The sequence below is a fragment of the Mesocricetus auratus genome, unplaced genomic scaffold (assembly GCF_017639785.1).
Source record: "Mesocricetus auratus isolate SY011 unplaced genomic scaffold, BCM_Maur_2.0 Super-Scaffold_2245, whole genome shotgun sequence".
In the NCBI taxonomy this organism is placed as follows: domain Eukaryota; kingdom Metazoa; phylum Chordata; class Mammalia; order Rodentia; family Cricetidae; genus Mesocricetus; species Mesocricetus auratus.
This window is the reverse complement of record NW_024429180.1, coordinates 51,444,892-51,468,472: the sequence shown is the minus strand read 5'-3', so window position 1 is coordinate 51,468,472 and position 23,581 is coordinate 51,444,892. Positions and strand designations below refer to the sequence as shown.

General features: G+C 47.9%; 1 protein-coding gene across 3 annotated transcripts in view; it reads left to right on the top strand.

Moving 5' to 3' along the window:
- The window catches only part of Loxl2 (lysyl oxidase like 2), an 83,718-nt gene extending 60,675 nt beyond the window's left edge, over nt 1-23,043 (top strand). For all 3 annotated transcript variants that reach the window (XM_040737311.1, XM_040737279.1, XM_040737349.1), the window contains exons 7-14: nt 545-696; nt 2,919-3,086; nt 5,647-5,809; nt 10,182-10,425; nt 16,560-16,675; nt 17,623-17,759; nt 19,750-19,861; nt 20,457-23,043. In XM_040737311.1, coding sequence (XP_040593245.1) covers nt 545-696; nt 2,919-3,086; nt 5,647-5,809; nt 10,182-10,425; nt 16,560-16,675; nt 17,623-17,759; nt 19,750-19,861; nt 20,457-20,536 — 1,172 coding nt within the window. In that variant the 3' untranslated portion in view covers nt 20,537-23,043. The remainder of the gene's footprint in view (nt 1-544; nt 697-2,918; nt 3,087-5,646; nt 5,810-10,181; nt 10,426-16,559; nt 16,676-17,622; nt 17,760-19,749; nt 19,862-20,456) is intronic.
- Nucleotides 23,044-23,581: the final 538 nt, after the last annotated feature.

Sequence of the window (23,581 nt, the reverse complement as noted above, 5' to 3'; positions counted from 1 at the left end):
AGAAGCAACTTGAGAAAAAGATGGTTCGTTTGGGCTTAGTTTATTTAAGAAGGGATATAGTCCATCGTGGAGGGAAAGGTATGGTGGCCAGAGCATGAGGCAGCTGGTCCCATCGCATCCATCTGATGTCAGAAAGGAAATAAATAATGAACAGGAAGTGGTACCTGGCTTTCAAACCCTAAAGCCCTCTCCCCCATGACTCATTTCTTCCAACAAGGCTCCATCTCCTAAAGTTTTCACACTCTTTCCAAAACAGCGCCACCAGCTGGTGACCAGGCATTCAAGCACATGAGCTTGTGGGCAGTATTTACATTCAAGCCATAATACTAAGTGATCTGACCAAGGTCACATGAAAGTTTAGTAGTGAATTTTACTGCACTTATGGCAAAATATGCACCCCCAGTTCTCTCCAGGGAGAAGGGGCTGTGGTTGGAAGAGTTGTGAAGACAGAAGAGGCAGAGTCTGGTGTCTAGGATCTTTTTTGCCTGTTCTAGGACACTTCCTCCAGGTGATTTTATAGCACACATCTTCTTTCCCTTCCTAGGGATTGGACCCATCCACCTCAACGAGGTCCAATGCACAGGGACGGAGAAGTCCATCATAGACTGCAAACTCAACACAGAGTCGCAGGGCTGCAACCACGAGGAAGATGCTGGTGTGAGATGCAACATTCCCATCATGGGCTTCCAGAAAAAGGTGAGTAGATGGAATTCCCAGAGGGATCTGTAATGCTGAGGTCCCAAAGAATACAGACCAGGTGGCCTTACTCTGAATGACTGTCCAAGGTATGCACAGGTGCTCTAAGATGAACTCTTGACGCTGGCTCTGCCACTATCGCTATCAATGTCATCACCAGCCAGGATTTCTAAGTGTGCCAAATGAGCAAACATATAAATGCTGCTCTTGGTGTGGCAGCCGTCTGACGTCTCCCTGTGGATGAACCCTTGCTTTTGGGACTAGCCATGTGGTACAGTGGCAGAGGGACTGAAGGTCTACCACACCTCTGACACCCCTGGCATAGGTTCTCTTCGAGGACTCCGAGGTGCCTCATGGATAGATGGCAGGTCTGTGGAGCACTGTGTGAACATAGCGCAGGCAGCAGTGTGTAAGCAGAAGGAATTGAAGGAAGCCAGCAGAATTGCAAGCAGACTCAACCCTTCCTGAGGCAGGGTTTAAAGTTTGTCAGCCTTGCTCACAGAGAAAAATCCCCCACCTCCTTGTCCTTCAGAAGTCTAGCCAATGCTACAGAATACTCAAGATTGGCGGGCTGTGGTGGTACACACCTTAATCCCAGCACTCAGGAAGCAGAGGCAGGCAGATCTCTGTGAGTTCGAGGCCAGCCTGGTCTACAGTGCTGGTTCCAGAATAGCCAAGGCTGCACAGAGAAACCCTAACTTGAAAAACCAAAAACCAAGCAAACAAACAAACAAAACACTCAAGATTTCCTACACAGTGCTCTCCGCTGTGCCTTCAGTTTGTTGGGTGCTGCGCCATATGTCATCGAGCTAACATTGTATGCTTATTTAAACAGACTCATCATGGCACCAGATGTGGCAGGCTCCTGCTTGGACAGCAGTCCTGGACCTTGACACAAGAACACTAAGGCATGCCTGATGCAATTCACCATCCTTAACTGGTCATAGGTGTGAACCCAGCAGTAGGCAACTGAGCTATGCATTCCTTGTGGGTGAACAGGAATGCACACACGGCGGAATCTGCCATCTGGAGCTGCCAGAAGTATTCTAAGGGAACCCTGTTAGCACTGCAACCCATGGCAAGCCCTAAGTCCCAATGTGCTGAGTCATTCTCCAGATGAGTCAAAGCTCAGTGGCATGACAGACCTTAGCCAAAGAAAGGAGGCTTTCCAGAACCTTTTGATGGTCAGTAGATAGAGCCAAGCTAGGCCAGACGCTTGGTTGCTGCCACAAAAGTGCTGAATTCCCATTGCCAACAACTCTCACCTTTTCAAAGACCCAGGTTCAGGGCTATGCTCCCTGAGCTCAACCCCAATGCAAGATGGCTTTATGTTTGCTGTGATGGCCAGACAGACACAGCATGGGCAGGCATGAGACTAACAAATGTGCCAGCCACCGTGCTGGGAGAAGCACAGCATCTGAGTTTTATCACCATAGGTCTGCTTCTGCTGACAAAAATGAAATACCATCAGCTTCACCAATGGGATTGGTTTCTTCCTGGGTCTGCCAGGAGAATACAGCCAATCAAAGGCATTGCCAGGCTCAGTTTCTTCTGAGGCATCTCTGTTCTGACCTCTTTCCAGCCACCTTCTTATTGTCCTTATGTAACCCCTTTCTGTGCCTGCTACATCCCCCGGGGTCTCTTTTCTCCTTATAAAGGCATCAGTCTGGTTGAATTATAGCATTCCCATATGGTCTCATGTGACCTTAATTGTCCCCTTTGAGACCACACCTCCAAGTGGAGCAAATAGCATTGGGGCTTATGCATAGGCATTAGGGAATGGGATCTGGGATGTGGTTTAGTTGGTAGAGTGTTTGCCTAGCATGCACAAGGCTCTGGGTTCTGTTTGTCCAGCTACAGTGAAGCTTCGTTTCTTCTATCACTGGGAGAACAGAGGCACAGTGAGAGGCTCTGTGAGTGGTCTGTGGTACCTAGTATCTGTGAGTGAGTGAACAGATCTAGCAGGATCCAGATGCTACACACATAACTCATGCCGCCTCTTAGAAGGCACTTACATTACCAGAAGAGTGGTGTTCAGGATGGGGTCCAGACACCTGGGTGAGGCCTCTCTGAGTTCATGCTGGCATAATTTGACACACAGGAGGACTCTTAAGGATATTCTGAACCCAGAGGTGGCCAAATAACTACCTGGCTCAGAGCTAGTGGCAGTCGGGAGAGAACCTCCTGTCCATCCTCATGACCGTGTTTCTCCCTATCCACAGCTGCGTCTGAACGGAGGCCGCAACCCCTATGAGGGCCGAGTGGAGGTACTAACAGAGAGAAATGGGTCCCTTGTGTGGGGGACTGTATGCGGCCAAAATTGGGGCATTGTGGAGGCCATGGTGGTCTGCCGGCAGCTAGGCCTGGGCTTTGCCAGCAACGCCTTCCAGGTAAGTGGTCCTAGCCTCACAGCTTGGTCCACCCTCCATCCAGCCTGACCTTTCCCATCTTCATTCAGTTCTTCTGGTCAAGTAACTTTCCCCAGCCACTAAGAAAGGGCCCGATCAGGCAAACCCCGGACCAAGGCAAGAGACCTCATTCTAGCCAGAGCCCCTTCTCTGACAACCCTGAGGCCTGGGGCAAGTGTTTCCTATCCCAGTTTCAATTTCAAGCAACAGAATAAGGGGCTCCAGGTGTGTCCAGCCATTTGACATTGTGACACAATGTTGTCATGTACAAAGTTCACACCGGGCCTTCCAGTTGCAAGAACATTAGAGAGAAAACTCATAGTTTTAATTAAGTTTTTGATTTTGTGTTTAAACAGCATCGTTAGCTATGGTGGGCTTGTTGAGACCTCCTGTGACCCACTGGTTGCAGGCTGGACACCCCTGAGTCACTTACTGCTGTCTGTGAACCACTGCAGTCTGCATGTTGGGGCTCTCCACAGGCTGAGGGCTGAGCCTGAAGTGTCCTGTATGCTGTTTGTAGAGGGGTATAATTCAGTCCTTGAGGAAAGTGGGGAGCACCCAGTGCCAGGATCAACACTCCAAATGCCTTAGTTTGTTTCCTTGAAGCCCTCTGTGACTGGACCCTTTCCTCCTTGGTGTCTGTGCCTCATTGTCACATTGGCTGCGCCTTCCTGCCTGGGCCACTCTCTAATGACCTAATGACTCAGTAGAGACAGTAAGGTCACTCTGGTCTTCATTTCTGCTTCCCTGCCCCCTGTCACAGGGAACACAGGTCTAGAGGCCCAGGTATTCCCAAGTCAATTCCTGCATGATAGTCTGTGGCAAAATGCCCACTCTTGTGTGAGCCAGCTGTCCCACGAAGGATCCATAATCCTCAGGTCCAGCACTGAGCATTTTCAGGAAGCAGGACAAGACTTTGTGGGCCATCTTGTCTGCTGACCTGACTGTCTCCTGGTTCCAGGTAACCTTTCCTGGGGCCTGAGGAGGGAGCTCAGCATCCGTGCTGAGCTTGTCTGCCATGGACTGACACGGGCTGAGTCCTGAACTAGGGGTGTCTGTGTTCTTTGTCTGCATCTCACCCTTCTAGTATCCAGGAGAGACACGCTCACACCATCTTGGAGCTTAGCTTCCCAAGGCAAACTAGACACACACAACACTGATTCTCCAAATAGCAGATCTCTTAGCTAGATAGTTTTCTTCTCTGATAGACACTTAGGCCTCAGCTTGGGGTTCCAAACAGTCACTGAAGACAAGTCCTATCTCTGATTAGGGCCCTAGGTTTTTCCTGTGGAGAATTAGAAGGATTCTGTTCAGATTCTGTGTAAAACAGAACTAATAGGATGTAGATACAGTCATCCCTCAGTGATCTGGGGGACCAGTCTCCACGATGCTGCAGTCCTCCTATGAAATGGTGCAATGTTCCTTTGGAATCTACACATGTCCTCCCCTGCCAGGCGTTGGTGGCGCACACCTTTAATCCCAGCACACGGGAGGCAGAGACAGGTGAATCTCTGTGAGTTCGAGGCCAGCCTGGTCTACAGAGCACATGTCCTCCCCTGAGCTTTCTTGTCTTTGGATGGCTTGTCATCTTTAATATAGTGTAAATGTTATTCTTATGGTTATGGTATTGTTTTTCTTGGCAAAGGCTATATGAATCCCTGGCTGTAGAACTCAAGGAGAGAGGGCCACCTCCCTATCTCTAGGCTATCTGAAGCTGTCTATCTACCCATCAACCAATAGACAGAAATTGATTTGACACAATTAGCTCCCATGATTTGGGAAGCTGACAGGTCTAAATTGTACAGGGCCATGGACCCAAAGAATGACTCAAATCCAAAGGCATTCTGCAGGTAGAAACCCTGTTCACAAAGGGGCCTCCATCTTTTGTCCTTGTAAGGTTGTCAACTGACTAAACGAGGCCTATCCCCCATGATGCAATACAATTTCAATACTCAAATCAACTTAGTTTGACATTAGTCTTAACTAAAAACTACTTCATAGAAATATCTAGAGTAGTGTTTAAGCAACTATCTGGGTACTGTCACTGAGTTAAGTTGACCCATAAATAAACCCTGGAAACCTCAGGAGCACAGGATCTTATGTTCTCTTAAAGCTCTTTATCTGTCTTCCTCCTACCTACCCCCGTTTTCTCTACTGGAAAGTTCTTGAACTATAAGAGTGTATCCTAACAGTGTTTTGAAGTTCTGTAGCTAGAAGGAACATAATCTCAGCATCACAAACCCAGGGGCTACTCAGACAGCATCCTTTAAAATGCTTTTCCTAGAATTAAATCCAGAAGTTGAATTTTATGAGACAGCTAATTATTGGTATATGTGAATGGATTTCTCCTCTCCTGCAAACCCAGGGTTAGTCGCAGATGCTCACTCATCCAATCACCAGCTAACCACATGGCTGGGATAAATGGTTATCTGTGCCTCATCTGGCTCCATCTGGAAAATGGGATCATAAAACCTTGAGCATTTTGTGAAGTCAGAAGTTGACAAGGTGACATACTAATGACTTCTTTGGTTGATTTCTCCAGGAGACCTGGTACTGGCATGGAAATGTCTTCGCCAACAAAGTGGTCATGAGTGGAGTGAAGTGCTCAGGGACAGAGCTGTCGCTGGCACACTGCAACCATGATGAGGAGGTGACCTGCCCTGAGGGTGGGGTGCGGTTTGGTGCTGGAGTCGCGTGCTCAGAAAGTAAGAATTTCTAAGAACTGCTTCTCACTCTTCCCACCTGACCCAGGTTCTAAAGGAGTTCAGGAAACAATCAGTTATTCTTCCCAGACTCTGGGGTTTCACAGTGTGTGCTCAGGAGAGGGAAGCACAGTGGATTCTAGGTCAAAAGGGACAAACAATACCTATTCCACAACCACAGAACCTGGCTGATGACAGGGTAAAGAGGAAACAGGGAAGGATTAGTTTAGGTAATGTGTATCAGTAACTTTTCTAATTTTTAGTACTGTTCTTAGTTAGGGTTTCTATTGCTGTGAACAGATGCCATGATCACAGCCACTCTTATAAAGGAAACATTTAATTGAGGCTGGCTTATAGTTCAGAGGTTCATCTCATTATCGTCACGGTGGAACATGGCAGCGTGTAGGCAGAGAAGGAGCTGAGAGTTTTACATCTTGATATGCAAGCAACAGGAAATGAACTGAGATATTGAGTGTGGCTTGATCGTATATGAGACCTCAAAGCCCACCTCCACAGTGACACAGTTACTCCAACAAGGCCACACCTACTCCAACAAAGCCATACCTCCTAATAGTGCCACTCCCAATGAGCTTATGTTCATTTGTATTCATACTACCACAAATGCCAAATGCCTGATAAAAGCAACTTAAGAAAGGAACAGTTTACTTTGGCTAAAATTTGAGGATACAGTCAATCAGGAGAGGGGAGAGAGGCAAGCTGGTCACATTATATTCACAATCTGGAAACAGAGAGAGATGAATGCTGGAGTTCTCCTTTCCATGTAATTCATGGACTCTAGCCCATGGAATGGTGTCACCCATATTCAGGGTAGGTCTTCCCACCTATGGTGGTTCAATAGGCTCATATATTTGAGTACTTGGCTCCTAGGTAATGAACTCTCACTGCTCTACATACAGTCCATCTTCATCTTCACTTTCATCATTTTCTCAGCTGCATTTCCTTCTCCCCCACCATTACTGTATGTGTCTACCTGTCCACCTCCCCTTGCTGTATGTAGCATGCAGACTCTCGTGTGGGGTGGGGGAGAAGGTACATGGCTCTTTGATTTCCTTCCTCCAAGCCAGGCTAATGCTGTCTACACTTCCACTCTCCCGTTCAGTCTCCAGTGAACCCAAGACATCTATATCTGTTACTAGAATACTTGGTAGCTCCATGGCTGCCTATCTCTAGGCTACTAAGTCAAGTATAAACTACGTGTAGTTAACCTATCCTGAGTTCAAGGGAAGCTGACCTCCTCCCAGGAGAAGTCCCTATGGACACCTCTCTACTCAGTTCAGCTCAGAGTAGCTAGGGAACCAAGTCCTCAGTGCCAACCAGGGAAGCCACATCTTAGAAGAGTCGCACCACACTGTCGAGGAAGTCTGGGCACTGAACATTATCACACAGGGCATGCCCTTGAAGGGAATTATTTGCCAGCTGATCAAGTCTCCTGATGGAGGTTTTCCCCTCTCTGCCCACATCCCATCTGGGTGCCTTCCCTCCCTATTCCCCATTCCACACATTATTCAGTTGAGTGGATTTGCTCAACAGAGACTGCCCGCTCAGGTAAATGCCAGTGAGTTTGGTTCACTGAGAACCAGAGATGGGACTAGGTCACCTGGAGAGTTCTCAAGTTGCCAGTGGTTTATCTACAGAGTCAAGAAATCTCATTTTATCTACAGAGTCAAGCAAGGCAGATATGAAACCACTGAATATTTTACCAGGAGACACATGCAAGCCCAGTTCACTGCTTGAAACAAAAACTTGCAGAATAAGTATGGGGCTAGTTGGGAATAAACTGGAGATGTTCCCACGTGCATAGTCAAGAATGATTTCTTTGGGAAATCAAAGCTCCAAGCCATACTCTTGAGACATTTCCCTTTGCTCTAGTTCCATTCCTGTTGCTGGGATAAAATATCCTGATGAAAGTAACAGGAGAAAAGTGTCCACTTGGTTCATAATTCCAGTTTAGACTCTAATATTGCAGGGAAATCAAGGCAGGGACTTAAAGTGTCACGTCCATTTCAAGAGCCGGGAGACAAATATACCCATGCTGCCTGCTTGCTTACTGTCTACCAACCCTTTCCACAATAGGCTGGGCCAATCAGCAATAAGACAGTCTCTGACAGACATGCTCACTGGCCAGTCTGATCTAGGGAATCCCTAAGCTGAGATTCCCTTTGCAGGTCAAGCTGATAATTAAAACTCACCAACACAACATGCAACAGTTAGAAAATGAGATTTCTGCGTCTGTTGGAAGTCGGTCTTAGAGGACCAGTATTCTTAAGCCTTTCCACTCAAGATGCCTGAGATGTTTTTTACATGACTTTAACTAGTGTATAAAATAAGCATACAAGTCAAACATTTGCTGATAACAAGTCACACGTTTCCTTTGCAAAAGTTCTTTTGTATACATACAATTTTACCATTTATTAAGGATGAAATCAAATATGCACAGTTAGGGTTTCCGTTGCTATGATCAAAAGCAACTTGGGGGTGAAAGGGTTTATTTCAATTGGAAGTCTATAAATCCATCACCAAGAGAAGGAAGTCAGGCCAGAAACAGAGCAGGGACCTGGAGGCAGGAACGGAAGCAGAGACGGTAGAGGAGTGCTGCTTACTGACTTGCTCCCCATGGCTTGCTCACTCTGCCTTCTTACAGAACCCAGGATGACGAGCACCACTCACAATGAGCTGGGCTCTCCCACATCAATTACCAGTGGAGAAAATGCACCTGCCACAGATTTGCTCACAGGCCAATTTGGTTGGGACATTTTTCTCAATTGAGGTTCCCGCTTTCAAATGACTCTAGCTTTTGTCAAGTTAATATAAAAACTAGCCAGCACACATACTAATAAGATGGGTGTAATTTTTATTTTTGCATAAAGAAATCTTGATGAATAAGAGTTGATCAGTACTTTGATATAATTGTTAATGCTAAGAACACCATTTGCATAAATATGTAATACAAAGCAACAGAAGTATGTATAGGGCCATTTCAGAGATGATTGGAAACCTGTTCTAATCCCAAACCAAAATTTTTTTTTTGTTTTCCAAGACAGGGTTTCTCTGTATTGTTTTAGAGGCTGTCCTGGAACTCACTCTGTAGTCTAGGCTGGCCTCCAAAACAATACAGAGAAACCCTGTCTTTAAAAACCAAAAAAATAAGTAAATAAAAATAAAAGTGAAAATTCAAGTCAGTATCTCAAGCAGCACTTTTTGAAATGGGATATTATAATACAACTAAAGATATGCTGATGTGACATTTATTTGCCAAGGAATGATGGGAGGAAAATATTAGAAGTCTTTGTTGCCTATAATTAAACCATGTTTCTCCAAGAACGGAAAGCTCTTGTGTACAGTAAAAGCGCTATAAATCATAATATATGGAAATCTTGAATATGAGTTGACATGTTTTCGGCAGTGTTCATTGGTGCTGCACATGTGTCATGTACAATGCAAAGCGTGCATGCTGTGTGTTCAGAACCAAGGCTGTGGTGAAGTCACGCAATGCAACATAGGCAGGCACTGCTAGAAATACCTCAGCCTCATTATGCATTTGATTTTCAAATTAATTTTCAGTCATTGTGTATTCAGAAATCTCTTACTGTTCCCGAAATTTTCAAGACCCCCACATTCACTTATACAACTTCATGTGGGGGGTCTCAGCCCACAGTTTATGAAGCTCGGCCTGGGACATTGCTGTGGGCCGTTCTCTGAAATGCATTCGTTAAGCCCATGTTTCACAGGAGCTCTGCAATTCACATCTGTGGAAAGAGGCCTTCTTCCCCTATCTCCTACAACATGCATCCAAGTTTTTGGTTTTTTGCTTTCTTTCTTTTTTTTTTTTTCTTCTTGCATCTAAGTTTTAAAATCACGAGGCTCTTCCTCCTGGAAATATTCAAGTTAGCCAAGGTATTGCCTCTCTAAAAGATAGAAGCAGGTGATTAATTAAATATTACAGAACCATAAAATGAATGTTGCAGTGTTTAGACATCAATAGTCAAGATGCATTTTGAGGGGCATGGCCATAAATTCACATGTGTGCTGGGAGAGTCACACCAAGGGTGAGTGGTGTCTCCATTATTGTTCTGCTTTTTACTATGGGAAGCTTGAGGGGCTTGAAAGTGGAGAGAATGATCTAAGGAGCCGTTGGTCTAGCACCCGAACATGTCAGCAGTTTTCCCATCCATACTGGTAACTGAAGGGGATGTCCAGAGACTTCTGGAAAAGAGAAAGTATAATTGGGGGTGACAGGAAGGTAATATGGAGGAGCCCTAGGCCAGCTCCAGAAGGACATGAGAATGATGACACTTTTCTCAGGGGTGCCCTGGGAAGGGGTTTCCTGTCTGTGACCCACATCTGTCTTCCCCAGCTGCACCCGACCTGGTACTCAATGCGGAGATTGTGCAACAGACTGCCTACCTGGAGGACAGGCCCATGTTCCTGCTGCAGTGTGCCATGGAGGAGAACTGCCTCTCAGCCTCCGCTGTCCACACCAACCCCACCACAGGCCACCGTCGTCTTCTACGCTTCTCCTCCCAGATCCACAACAATGGCCAGTCCGACTTCCGCCCCAAGAATGGCCGCCACGCGTGGATCTGGCATGACTGCCACAGGTAGGCCATGGCTTCATTGGTCATTCAGTTACCCAGCCTGGTGTTCTTCATGTACCCAGACCGGAGACCTAGAATGCCAGAGTCACCTCCTGAAGGCCAGCAATCTAAGACGTAGGCAGAAGAGTAACTTGTGTCTCTGGAAGCCATTCTCCTCTCCTGGCTCACTGGCTGCCTCTCCTTTTGCAGAGTCCCTGTCTCTTGGCTTCAGTGGCCTTAAGAGACATGCTGATGTGAGTGCCAGGGTCCTCCGGGGACAACCTTCAGTCGGCAGTTTCCACATGCACGCACAATACATTTGTACTCTACAAGGAACATTCAGGTCTGCAGCCTCGGACCCTCAGTCCATATAGAAATATATTTTGCATACCATTATGAAGTTCTTTTGAATTAAATTTTAAAGTTAGCCTACAACTTAATGGGTTTCATTAGGGCATTTGCATACACATGGTTGTACTTTGATTCCCTCCCCCCCCCCACTGCCATTCCCAATCTCCCTTGGCCATCTCCTTATTTTTAATATCTCTAGGGAGACAGGTGTATAGAGATAGGAGCTCCAGGATTCAGAGTCATGAGAACTGGTCTAAGCCTGCTAAGCCAGCCCTGACCAGCAGCCTGACATTAGGCCAACTGAGCCACATTGCTGGGACTTCTGGGCTCCCTTCCAGCTCGTCTGTGGCTGTGATCCAGGTGCTGCAAAGACTGGGTCAGGACAGAACAGTGAGGAATCCTATAGACAATCCCACCAGGGCCTATGGAAGCCACCAGAACCTCCTCCCCTCCTATTTTCCTTTGCTCTTCTCGACTTGTAACCTAATCCAGGCTGTGCTGTCACTGCTTGGTCACATTTTGTCCTCAGTCTGGACAGGAAGAGGACACTGCAGACACACTGTTGGAAAGGAACTGCTATTCCTACTTTGAGGAATCCCTCTTCTAGAGGTCCATGAACTCCTAGTAGATCTGTTCTCTGGGCTCAAATATTCCATCTATGATGGGAAACATTTGCACTAAATCCCTGCCTTTCAAAGTGAGGCCCCTAGGCCAGTGTGTCTACCATTACAGTGAGAGCTGGGCATGCTGAGTGCCAGGGATGGCTGCAGACCAATGAACCCATCTGCATGGACCTCCACTGGTCTGTGCGCACATCAGAGCCTGGAAAGCTCCTTCTAGGCTTCCATCCAGTTCTAACGCTGGAGTCACATAGAGGCAGATGTACTCACATTTGGCCATTCCAAGGAATTCCATATAACAGCCCAAGATAGCATAAGGAGTTACAGTTCAGGGGTCTCAGCCGGGCTCACCAGCTCTAAAATGTGCTGCTCTCCCTATTAGCTCTTCCAAATTTTCATCAGACACCTCCCTATGCTTTTTTTTTTGTCATAAATCATGACCCATTGACATTTAAATCAGTTTGAGGATAGGGTTGTACAACCTATTCCAAAAGAAAATACTATGATCCCAGTTAAGCTTCTGATTTTCCTTTAAAACAAGTAGCTGAATGTTGTAAATATCCTAAAGCCCAAGGAATCACTTAGTCTTTGCCAGGATATAAATTGGAGTAGAATTAAAGTCTTGACAGTTTCAGTTCCTGATTTCCCTTAGAGACCATATGGTGAGAAGCCAGGACAGCAGGAGCTGCTGCTGCTGCCTATGGATCTGTAAGTAGAAGGTAATTGCATCCCAGCCATTCCTATGGTGGGCCACCCAAGATTGCATGATAGGAACCTCCAAGTGCCATACGCTTACCCTCAGAGTCATCGGTCTCCACTCTAAGAATAGTCATATGGTGACATCATGGCAGCTTTGTGACCTGGAGTCCCCGGGACTGTGACCCTCCCTCTGCACTTTTCTGTGGTCTCTTCTCTCCTTCATCTACGAATGCTCCCATCAGAAGTTTGGGAGGAGAGGGTGGAGAAGAAATGGACAAAGCATGTGACCCTTTTCCTGGCACCCCTGGTTTCTTGTCAATTAGACATGGAGGTAGCACCCTCAGTGTTGTTCTCACACTTGCACTGTGAACTTTGGTCAGTGACCTTGGTATAGTCCCTCTTCTGTCCTTGTTCCCAGGGACTGGCCCCACATCTTTTTAACTAACATAGCATGCTGCAGTTTCGATGTGGGATGGACAGTTAGTCACAGGTACATAACTATGACCACAAGATCCAAGGAACTTCATGAGACCCGCACACACACTCAGTCTCCAGAGCTCCAGGTGATATTCTCCAGGGTCACTGGTTTTGTTTTACTGCATTTTCTGAGACAGTGTTGACCTTGGATTCCCTATCTAACCAGAGCTGTCCTTGAACTCCTGATCTTCCTGCCCCCAATTCCAAAGTGCTGGGATTATAAACATGAGATAATGCCTGGTACTTTAGGCTCATTGGGAAGCCCTTCCGGGGGAGCTGAAGTGGGTCCCTTGCAGAGGCTCCTGAGAGCTCACCTCGCCCTTCAAGAAACTTGTTTCTGAAAGAACTGGCATTCCATTTCAGCAAGGTTACAGACACTCTGAAGAACGGGCATTCCATTTCAGCAGGGTTACAGACACTCTGAAGTCATGAATGGAGCTAAGTAGGAGAGAGCCCTGGTTCAGATTAATGTGAATGAGGAAACAACCACTTCCACAATCTGCTACAGAGAGGAGCAGAGCTTTGCTCTTGAAGACACAAAACTGAAACACAAAGATTAGAGCTCTTACACGCACTTGTGGTACCCTTGCTTGACCTCAGCACCCTCGGTGCAGTCAACTATATCCTGGGGCTTGCCCTTCACTTCCTGGGGAATCCCAGGCAGACTGGAGTGGAGAGGAGGGAGCTGGAGGAACAGGGGAATGGGCCCCAGCACAGGCTTTAACCCTGGATTCAGGAATGACACAGCTTCAGAAAGGCTAGTATCAGTCCAGCCTGCCTGCCCCCACCACACGCCTCGTAGCACCCCACAGGGTCATCATCCACGGACGTAATGAGGCCTCTGAACCAGTTAGAGGCTCCTCTTCTCACCATTCAGTAGGCACGACAAATGTGGATGGCAAGCTAGATGCCACAGCAGGACCCTTGTCTTTTATGGTGCATCTTCCTCGATCTATAGTGACAGTACATCAAGACATGAAGAGTTTCCTCTGAACACGCTGTGTCTGTCTTCCATCTACTCTTTAACCCAGCATGACACATCCCTAGAGGACTACCAGGTCTCAGGACACAGAGCCCTGGAGTCCTACAGTAAAGGCCAGCCTTCACTTTATCTACATTACAAGGACTTCAAAAGCTATACACGGTAACCTGTGCCTGTAATGCCAGTATTCGGTAGGTAGAGTAATGAACTTGGGGCCACATAGTGAGTCCACGGCCAACATGAACTAGTCTGTCCCTGTCTCAAGAAAAACCAGGGCTGGTGGTGTGCTCAGTAGTAGAGCACCTAATATTCCTAGCACCACAGGAAGGAAAATCAAATAAACAAATATATAAGAATTCTATGAAGCACCAGGCCACACTCCCTTTTTTTTTTTTTTTAGTATTCTGGGATTTCTTCTCAAGCCTGCAGTTTCCAATGCCCACCCCAGGGCTCAGTCTGAGCTGCTAAGAGGGCCACTGTGTTGCCCAAGATTTTCCCTCTTGCCTTCCCAGCACCCATCAATATGTCCTGGGTGGAGGCCTGTGGGAGGTGGCTTCCATTTCTACCTCAGACCAGCTAGGAGAGGCCTGTGGCCCCCAAGGATGTCTAAGAGATAAAGCAGATGCAATTCAGGACAGGGATCGGCAGGAAGCAGCGGGCCGTGAGGCCTATGGCTTCCTCCCAGTACTCATTCCCAGGAAGAAAATGAAGCTAAAGAAGACTAAAATCCAGACTTCAGGAGGCCACCTCACAACAGCCCATCTGTGGCTCCATCTGAATTCTGTTTAGACAACGGAACATAAACGTACTCCCCTGCGGTCTTTCCAGCCGGTCGGCAAGGCACATAAGCCCCTCTCTGAGGGAGCAGACATTTTTCATTCCGTGAGTCAGACCTCATGTCTCATCCGCTCCCCACAGGGAGCCAAAATAGACTGCCTCAGAGTCATCACCTCATTTGCTACAAAATGTTCCTTGTAAGGGCTGTTCGCTGGCCCTGGCCCAGAACCATTTTACCCAGAAACATGAATGACCTGGGGAAGCCCAACTTAGCAACTTCTGACATTATTTATATAGCATGGGCAAACTTGAGAGGAAGAAAAGAACCTCTAATTTCCTCTCTGAAAACCCTTTCCACTTCCCTCTTCTCTCCTGCACACATGGCGGAGGAAACTCCGGGCTGCTTCACCAATAGTCAGGCTGGGTGACAGGACATCGGGAGTCTTGAATACTGCAGCTGTGACTGCAGATGGGTGGAGACACAATAAGGACACCAGCCAACACTGAGAGCATCCTTTGTTACAGCCTCGTTTGGGCTCCTTTGCATGTCTGTCCTTTTATTTAGTTTTTGAGATGGGTTGTCCTGTACCTGGGTTGGCCTCAGATTCACTTATGCAACTGAGGGTGACCATGAACTTCTGAGCCCCTTGCCCCACAGGACACCATGCCCAGTTTATATGGTACTGAGGATCGAACCAAAGGCTTCCTGCATGCTAGGCAAGCATTCTAATAACTGAGCTGTGTCCCTGTATCTTATTTGAGCCTCAGAAGTTGGCAATAATATTCTTGCTTTACCAAAGAGGAAACTTGGGCCAGGTGTAAACAAAGCCAGAGCTTCTGCCCCTATGGTTCCTGGTCTTAAGAGGCTTCCTTTACTAAATGTCCCCTAATAGTGAGTGTGTTAGTATAGTTGCAGGTATGACACACACATGGCAGGTGAAGATGAGGCTAAAGCCAGCCTGATGTCTTTTGACCTAGGCCTGCATAGTGGAGGTTTCTGGAAACCCCTCAGCTCTCCTCAGTTGCACTGCTTCCCTTGTTATTCCTGAACCAGATGTGTCACTCTGCAGGACATCTGTTCTCAATTTCTCTCAAGTGACGGCATGGACTGTCATAAACAATCAGCCAAGGAAACTGCACCCGGCTTGTACACATCTTGTATACTCGCTGCCTCAGCTAGCTCCCGTCTAGATCCCTGGAGATATGCTAACCTGAGCTGCTGCCTTGTCCCTCCCTGAGAACCACCCACTCTCCGTCCCAGAAGCCTTCTAGCCCTTGTCCTTCCCCTTCCTGTTTGATTTGCTCATTTTTAGCAGCAAGCCCATGCTGCTCCCTTCCCAGGGCACCCAGGCCAAGCCCAGGCCTCCTCTCACACACCGGAGTGCCCATGCATCACTAGGGTAATGTGTGCCCTTCTCTGGGTACACGCCCTATTTCTTAGTGACTCTTGTTTCCCTGTGATTGCTACCCCCCCATTTATCTTCTCCCTTCATTCTCTATTCCTACTTAAAAACAAAAATATGTGATCTTAAAAATTAGTCTGTTGTAATAGTTTTATATTAGTCTAAAAAAATAGCTGAGGAAACTAAGTTAGACAGGTTTGTTTAGTTCACAGTATTGAAGGTTCAAAGCCATGGTGTCCAAGGGCAACAGATGGTGGCACATCTGTGTGGGCACGTGCATAGGGGCAAACACACCTGAAGCCAGCCAGCAGAGAAAGAAAGGGACTATGGTCCTGAAATCCCTTTTAGGGCATGTTCCCAATCACCTAAAACTCTCATAGGCTGCACCTCCCAATAGTCCTTAGTGTCCCAATAGCGCCCCCACAGGAAAGAATGATACATGGGCATTTGTTAGACCTATAGCAAATCTGGAGAAAGGTTCCTTGTGGGGAGTGGGCTGAGAGCCACTCAGGAAGGTCCCTGCATATTAAGATGCTTATTGTATTGGACTGATGAGATGCCAGACACTGTGTTGGGCTCACTGATACCTACAACATTCCACGAATTAAGTTATGCCATTCCCACTCCTGATGAAGGCACCAAGGCAGAGCAAAATGTCTGGCACCCCTGCCCGGAAGTTACTGTCTTTGCTTTGGCCTTCCCTTCTCTCAGTTCCTTCTTCATTTCTCTCCCTGCTACCCTTGGCCCAATGCCTCGAGGTTCTCGTAGAGGCAAACCACCAGCTAGGAAGCTGCTTCCAGGTAGCCATGGTTCCAGACACTGACGTTGGGCCCTGTTTCTGGCTTCCAGGCACTACCACAGCATGGAAGTATTCACGTACTATGACCTGCTGAGCCTCAATGGCACCAAGGTGGCTGAAGGCCACAAGGCCAGCTTCTGCTTGGAGGACACAGAGTGCGAAGGAGGTATTTTGGAAGGGGAAGGTCGGGGCTTCACAGAACTTTGAGCACTCCTGGGCTGAACACAGTTCATCTGAATGGAGGCTAGGCCACGTACCTCTCCATGTGGCCTTTATTTGTCAACTCCTGGGGCCTTCAATGGCTACACATTGGGGCTGGGGTTCTAACTGGAGGGGAGAGGGCTACATGGCTTCCAGGTGAGGTCTGGTCACTTGAGTCTGACTCACAGCCTCCACCTCTCTGCTTGCCACAGACCATTCTTCCTGGTGTCCCAATACCATGTTCTTCTCCCCTTTCGGGCTCTAGAGCTCTGTGATGTTCCCACCTCCTCTCTCTGACCCTCATGCATAAATCATTCTGCTTCTACCTCGGGTAGGTCATCCCACCTTACTGTGATCGCCTGATAGTACACCTGCCACTCTGACACACCAAGGACCTTTGCAGGACAGATATCTGTCCTCTACCTGTTGCCCACGTGAGGTTGTAGATGCTGGTGTGGCCCACTGCTGACATCATGAAATCACACAGAAAGCAGGTTTTGAACACCTACTGTGTGCAGACAATCTGTGAGGGACCAAGAAGACAGATTAAAAATGAGCACAGCTGTTGTGGTGGTCTATAGAAGAAAGTTGAGATGACCTCATGTTAAGCTAAACAGCAAGCACTACAGATGTTTCGGATCACCACGACACGCATCTCTGTCCCAGGCCAAGGATTTCACAGGAATGCCAGCATAGTCCAGATTGGTCAGGGAGCACTTTGTGGAGGAGGACCTTTAGCCAAGCTTGGAGGAAATGTAGCACGTAGGTAGGGAATTGAGTGAGGAGGTTCCGCTGAAACGAGAGGGTGTCAGAAACCCACATGGGAAGGATGGGATGGAACAGGGCCAGGAGGCTTGGGGACTAGAAGAGGTGAGGTGGGGACCGTACATGCTCTCCTCTGCCCGCCTGCAGACATTCAGAAGAGTTACGAGTGTGCCAACTTTGGAGAACAAGGCATCACCATGGGCTGCTGGGACATGTACCGTCATGACATTGACTGCCAGTGGATAGACATCACCGATGTGCCCCCTGGAGACTACCTGTTCCAGGTGAGGCGGGCAGAACCCAGGGCTGCTGGGAGGAGGAGAAGGATTTCATCAGCCTCCTTCCTGTGGGTGTCCAGAAACAAGATTCATGAGGCCAGACAGGGTGCCATCCTATCTGTCAAGCATTATACATAAGGCACGTGGGCCCGAGGGATACTGGGTCTGCAGGGCATGTTGGGAGCCCATAATGGAACCCAAGACGTAGAGACAGTCATATATAATTCAATTAACCTTGGGAGCTTGACACCAAAATGTATCTGTGAGCTGATTTAGACTTTGAGTCAGGAATTGGTCCATGAACCCTGAGGCAACCTACACCTCTGCTTCCCCTTCAGCCACCATCCTGATTTCCTCCACTCTTCACAGCCTTGCTTTGGTGTGTTCTATTGAGGCTGAAAGCAATTGTGTTATCTGCAACTCTGATTTTCAAGTGAATCTGTAAGGCTAGAAAGTCCAGCTAAGGACACCCTACCCAGGAGACTTCTGTGAGGGCTCCCGGCTGCCCTGCCCTGAGGAAGAGCCAAGGAGCCCTGGCCTCCACCTTCCTGCAGACAGTGTGGCATACTCCAGCAAGGCCCATGTGGCAGGGGTGGAGGCACCGCATCCCAGTTGTCTCCTGGCGTGTGGCTGCATTCCTGCCTACAGAGGCTTCATTTCCACAGAGCCCCACGTGTTGTGTTTTCCAGCTTGCCCTGTTGGATGGCAAAGTGTGTGAGCAGAAATGGGTTGGTTGTTCTGCTTTGAAAGCATTCCTAGTGAGGAATTCAGCCAGCCCAAGGTCTAGCCCACAGTCCCTACTGCTAGACGCTCCTTGAAGAGCCAACACCTGCAGAGAAGAAAACCACAGGGTGCTTTGAAATGGCCCCTGGGCTTCATCAGCTCTGAAAAGTAGACAGCCAAGCACTTTCTAGTCACAAGCCAAGCCCAGAACCACAGCAGGCCTGAGAGCAGAGTGCTCTTATTTAAAGAACGGACGTCCATGGCTATGGATGTGTGTGCGGGGTCTAGTGGCTCATGTTGGCAGTTTTCTGTCACTCAGCAGGGTACATGTATATCTGCTAAAAGTGCTTGAAGGTCTCTGGTGTCCCAGGTTGGCCTTTTCCCAGGAAGTGCATGACCCACAGACTTTCCAAGTGAAGGAACACTGTTAATATCCTCATGTCACAGCTAGGCAAATGCAGGCCACAAGTCTCTATGTGTGTTCTTGTCCCCTAAGAGGGACAATCAGCAGATGGGTAGACTTTGGGGTATGCCAATGTTTCTAATGACACAGAGCTGTGGATGCTCTGAACTATAAGTCAACAGGACACAAGAACTAGCCTCTGTGACAGACAGTAGAGCTTACTGTGTGACAGGCAATAGGGATTGGAAGAGGACTTTTGAAGGGAGGAAGTGGCCAGGGATGTGCAGACTCAGAGGCAGGGGTGGGTGGGCAGATAGGTTTCTGGGGTCCTTGCTTTGTCTCCTCCAGATATAAAGACCTCAATACACTTCCCTCATATGCTCCCGATGTGAGTGTGGGGAGGACTATGAGGATCACAGAAACTCGCCCCAGTCCCGCTCCAACATGGGCCACTCCCACCCCGAGAACCTGGCTGGAGCGCTCACGTCTATGCTTCAGGGATGCTAGAATGGTCAGGGAACTGTCTGGACCTTGGTGTGGGAGGTGCTGTCCATTCCCACGTTGGGTGTGTTGGGCTGAGGGGACAACTAGGATTTAAGGAGAAGAGAAATCTAAGAAAAATCAGGCCACCCCAGAGAGGGACATTCAGCAGTTTGTCTGAATGGACAGTGCCCATGGCACATGGACTGCGTAGGTTGTGGTTAGCAGGCCAGACACAGGCTTTCCAGAGTGGCCCCTACCAGGCCAGGATACAGCATCTGACCCAATCAGCCTGATTTTGCCACAGCCTCTCTTAGGGGAGACCCAACCACAATTAAGGGGGATGGCTAGCAAGGGAGTTGCAGCGCCCTCTGACTTGATTCCCTGCAGGTTGTCATTAACCCCAACTACGAGGTGCCAGAATCAGATTTCTCTAACAACATCATGAAGTGCAGAAGCCGCTATGATGGCTACCGCATCTGGATGTACAACTGTCACGTAGGTAAGTTCCCTCGGCGGCCCCACCCTCCTCAAGAGGCTAGGACACAAGACACAGCTGCCCTACTTTCTCCGGGAACCAGAGGCAGCTAATCTGGGAGAAGCTGGGAGTGAAGCCAGCATCAAATTCCTAGCTCAGAAAGAAAGCCAGAGATGCATGAAGGCCTGGGTGGGGACTGGGTATTCAGTCAGCCCTGGCCAAAGAGAGAGGGTGACGCAGTATTGGCTGGCCTAGCAAGAGCAGACCCCAGGTCTACATAAGGACTGGAGCTAAGGTCATCAGTCCAGCGCTCCTGTGACCCAACTATGTAGGCATCTGTTTCCGGGCTCTGTATTGGGTTTTCCTGCGAAGCACTCTCCTGCCTCGTCACCAATGAAGTTTTTTCCTTGGGAAACAAGAAGGAAAGCAGTTTTTGCCTCTGTTGGTACAGGACAGGTCCCACTCCTGGTGGCACTGTATCTATTTAAACACCCTAAGTTTGGCACTGTACCTGCTGCGTTCCTGGCTCTAGAGCTCACTGGTACCATCCTGGGGTATGCTCAGCAGGGCCACAGATGAGCATGTGCCTAATTTTGTCTCCTTGACTCCTGCTCTCCAGGTGGGGCCTTCAGTGAGGAGACTGAGCAGAAGTTTGAACACTTCAGTGGACTTCTAAATAATCAGCTCTCCGTGCAATAAAGAAGACCCTGGGCCAGGCATGATGGCTCATGCCTGTAATCCCTGCACTCAGACTGAGGCAGGAGGATTGCCACGAGATTTCCACTCCAGACATTAGACCACGCTTCTGTCTCGAAAAAAGAAAAGAAAAAAGACACAAGAGAGAAAGAAAAGAAAAATGACTTAATGGTCACCTACTCATTCAGGTGACTGTGTCCCCTGCGGGGAATACCAGTTGCCATCTCCCGGCTATCCAGATCCAGCCGAGAAGAACGGTGCTCTTTCACCAGGCATTGCTACTTGTCCCCGTCCTGAGGCCTCAGGGGCAGGGGCTTTGGCACATGGCTATGGGAACTGGCTGGCAAGCTATGAGAGGTTCCCATCCAAGTTTTGGCATTTCCTAATTGTCATATCACCAAGCTCTGCATTTCTTCTAGAGATGTGGCAAGTATGAACTTAGCAACTGCAGAGGTGGTCAAGCCAGATTCCATTTTTTCCCCCTTTTAGGTTATTTCTGGAAAACTTGAATATCAAGACCTCTATATTAAGTGTTTTTTTCTCATTGTACAAACTTCTTGACAAAATCAACTTGAGGAAGGAAGGCTTTATTTGGACTCATGGTTTGAGGACCCAGTGCCTCGTGGCAAAGAAGGCATTGCAGCAGGAGCATGCGGTATCTGGTTTCAAACTCACGATCTAGCTGAGGATGACCTTGAACTTCTGATCCTCCTGCTTCGGCCTCCAGAGTGCTGGAGATGAAACCCAGGACTTCACACATGTAAGGCAATGTGCTCTTTAACAATTAGAGCTGTTTCTCGGCACCCACCCTTCTCAGCACCCACCTTTCTCCGCTGCTGTAAACTTGTGCATGTTCTTTTCCTTACCAAACTGTATCTTTATGCTCCTGGGGGGAATACCAGTTGCTTTTTTTTTTTTTCTGTGGGCCTGAATAAGAGCAGTGAGCAGAACCATACCACAGCCTGAATGTCATCCCATCTTAAAATGTCCTCCGCCAAACAAATTAGCCCATCACTCTGACGAATCACCCCAGTGCTCAGGACACAGGCAGGGTGCAGCTGGGTTCTTTCCAGGACATAACACGGTTGGCCTCTAGCTCAGATCCAGATAGTCAGATAGTCCTAGCGCCCCCATTGAAACCTCAGGTATCAGGCCTCTCTTGGCATTCTGGTCTTCCAAACTCCCACCGGAATAGCCCATTCAGCTCTGTTCTCAACACTCTAGGGCTTTTCAGGCCCAAAGTTTCAAGATCTTCCAGATTCCTCCTGCAAACCTATTCCCAGAGCTCAAGAACTCCGTGGCCAAGCTTATCACATTGATGTCACCACTCACAGCACTAATCTTCCTGTATTAGTTACATTTCTCGTTACTATGACAATACCTGACAACAGCAGTTTAAGGGAAGTTCAAGAGTTCAGTCCATCACAGTGGGAAAGGCATGGCGGCAGGTGCCGGAGGCAGCTGGTCACATTGTATCCATAGTCAGGAAGTCCATAGCTGGTCACATTGTATCTATAGTCAGGAAGTCGATTGGTCACATTGTATCGATAATCAGGAAGTGGATTGGTAAATGCGCCAGCTGGTCACATTGTATCAATAGTCAGGAAGTCGATTGGTGAATGTTGGTGCTCCATTTGCTTTCCCCTTTGTATTCAACTTACAGCCCATCCCGAGGAATGGTGCTACTAGTGTTAGGGTGGGTTGTCCCTCTTCTATTAAACCTCTTCTGGAAGCACCCTCATAGACCCACCCAGAGGTGTGTTTTGGGGGTGCTTCTAAATCCCATCGAGGTGACAATCAAGGTTCCCTATCACAACCTGTTACACCAACTTCTGTATTCTATGCAATTATACCCACAGTTTAAAGTACAATAGCAAGACTTACATTCCAAGACTCCAAGGGGATGACTGAAGATTTGGATGGTTCTGAGACAGGATAGGAAGAGAAAATCGTGGGGAACATAGGATGGGCCCTTCACCTCAGAGTCTGGTTGAAGCTCTTGCCAGCTGAGAATGCTGACACTGAGCGTATTGTGAATGGTGCTAATATAGAGACAGTGTTCGTCTTATATAGAGATAATTCAAGTAAGAATGTTAAAATAGCAAGGAATTAGGAAGTACAAATGCCTTTCCTCCTTTTCCAGCTGTAAATGGACAGTGTCCTAGAACTTCACCAGGAACCCCATTTACAGTAAAAAGCATATCTCAAGACCCTCATGACCCATGGTTCCATCTTATCAGGGTTCAGTCCTATCCAAGGCACCTCTGGAGCCACCCTATAATCTATCAAGGGGAAGAGGTTGGGAGTGGGACTTAGAAACCCATCAATAATACCAAAGGCTTCCAAACCCCTGTGTATGGCTAGTTACTAGGACACTCAAGAACTGCTGTCCTTTGAGAAGCCCACAACCCAGCTCTCAGATGTGCCTTACTCTCTCCCTGAGCACCTCTTAGCCCCTGTAACTTAAATTTATATTTAAAATATTTTAAATAAACTTTAACTCTGCTTCATTCTTGCTCGTCTGAAATATCTTCTCTGTAGCAAAGTCAAGAACCGAGGTCTCCAAGGGGAAAGAGGACTTCAGGTGGATGTCAATGGTGTTGTGACATCTCCTGTTACACTATTCAGGGCGGGCCCAGCTTGTGTTATCCTGCGTATTGCTGCAACCACATACCCAAGAAGTGGCACTGGGGGATGCAAGGTTTTAGGCACATGGTTTGGGGGCAAGAGCAGCTTGAAGCTATGGCAAAAGCAGGGAGCTGCTTGCTCAAATCTCAGTGGACCAGGACAAAAGAATGCTAACACCCATGTGACTTTCCCCCTTCATTCAGTCGAGGACCCCAATGCACGGGATGGTACTACCCGTGTTCAGAGTGGGTCTCCCTTCCTCAGTTGACCATGTCCTAACAGACACATGCAGAAATGTGTCTTCCATGGGACTCTAGATCCAGTCAAGTTGATGATAAAGTTAGCCATCATAGAACCTTAATATGTAATACCATTTTTGTCTATACCTATGTAACTGTTGTGCAAGTGTTTTGTTGTTGT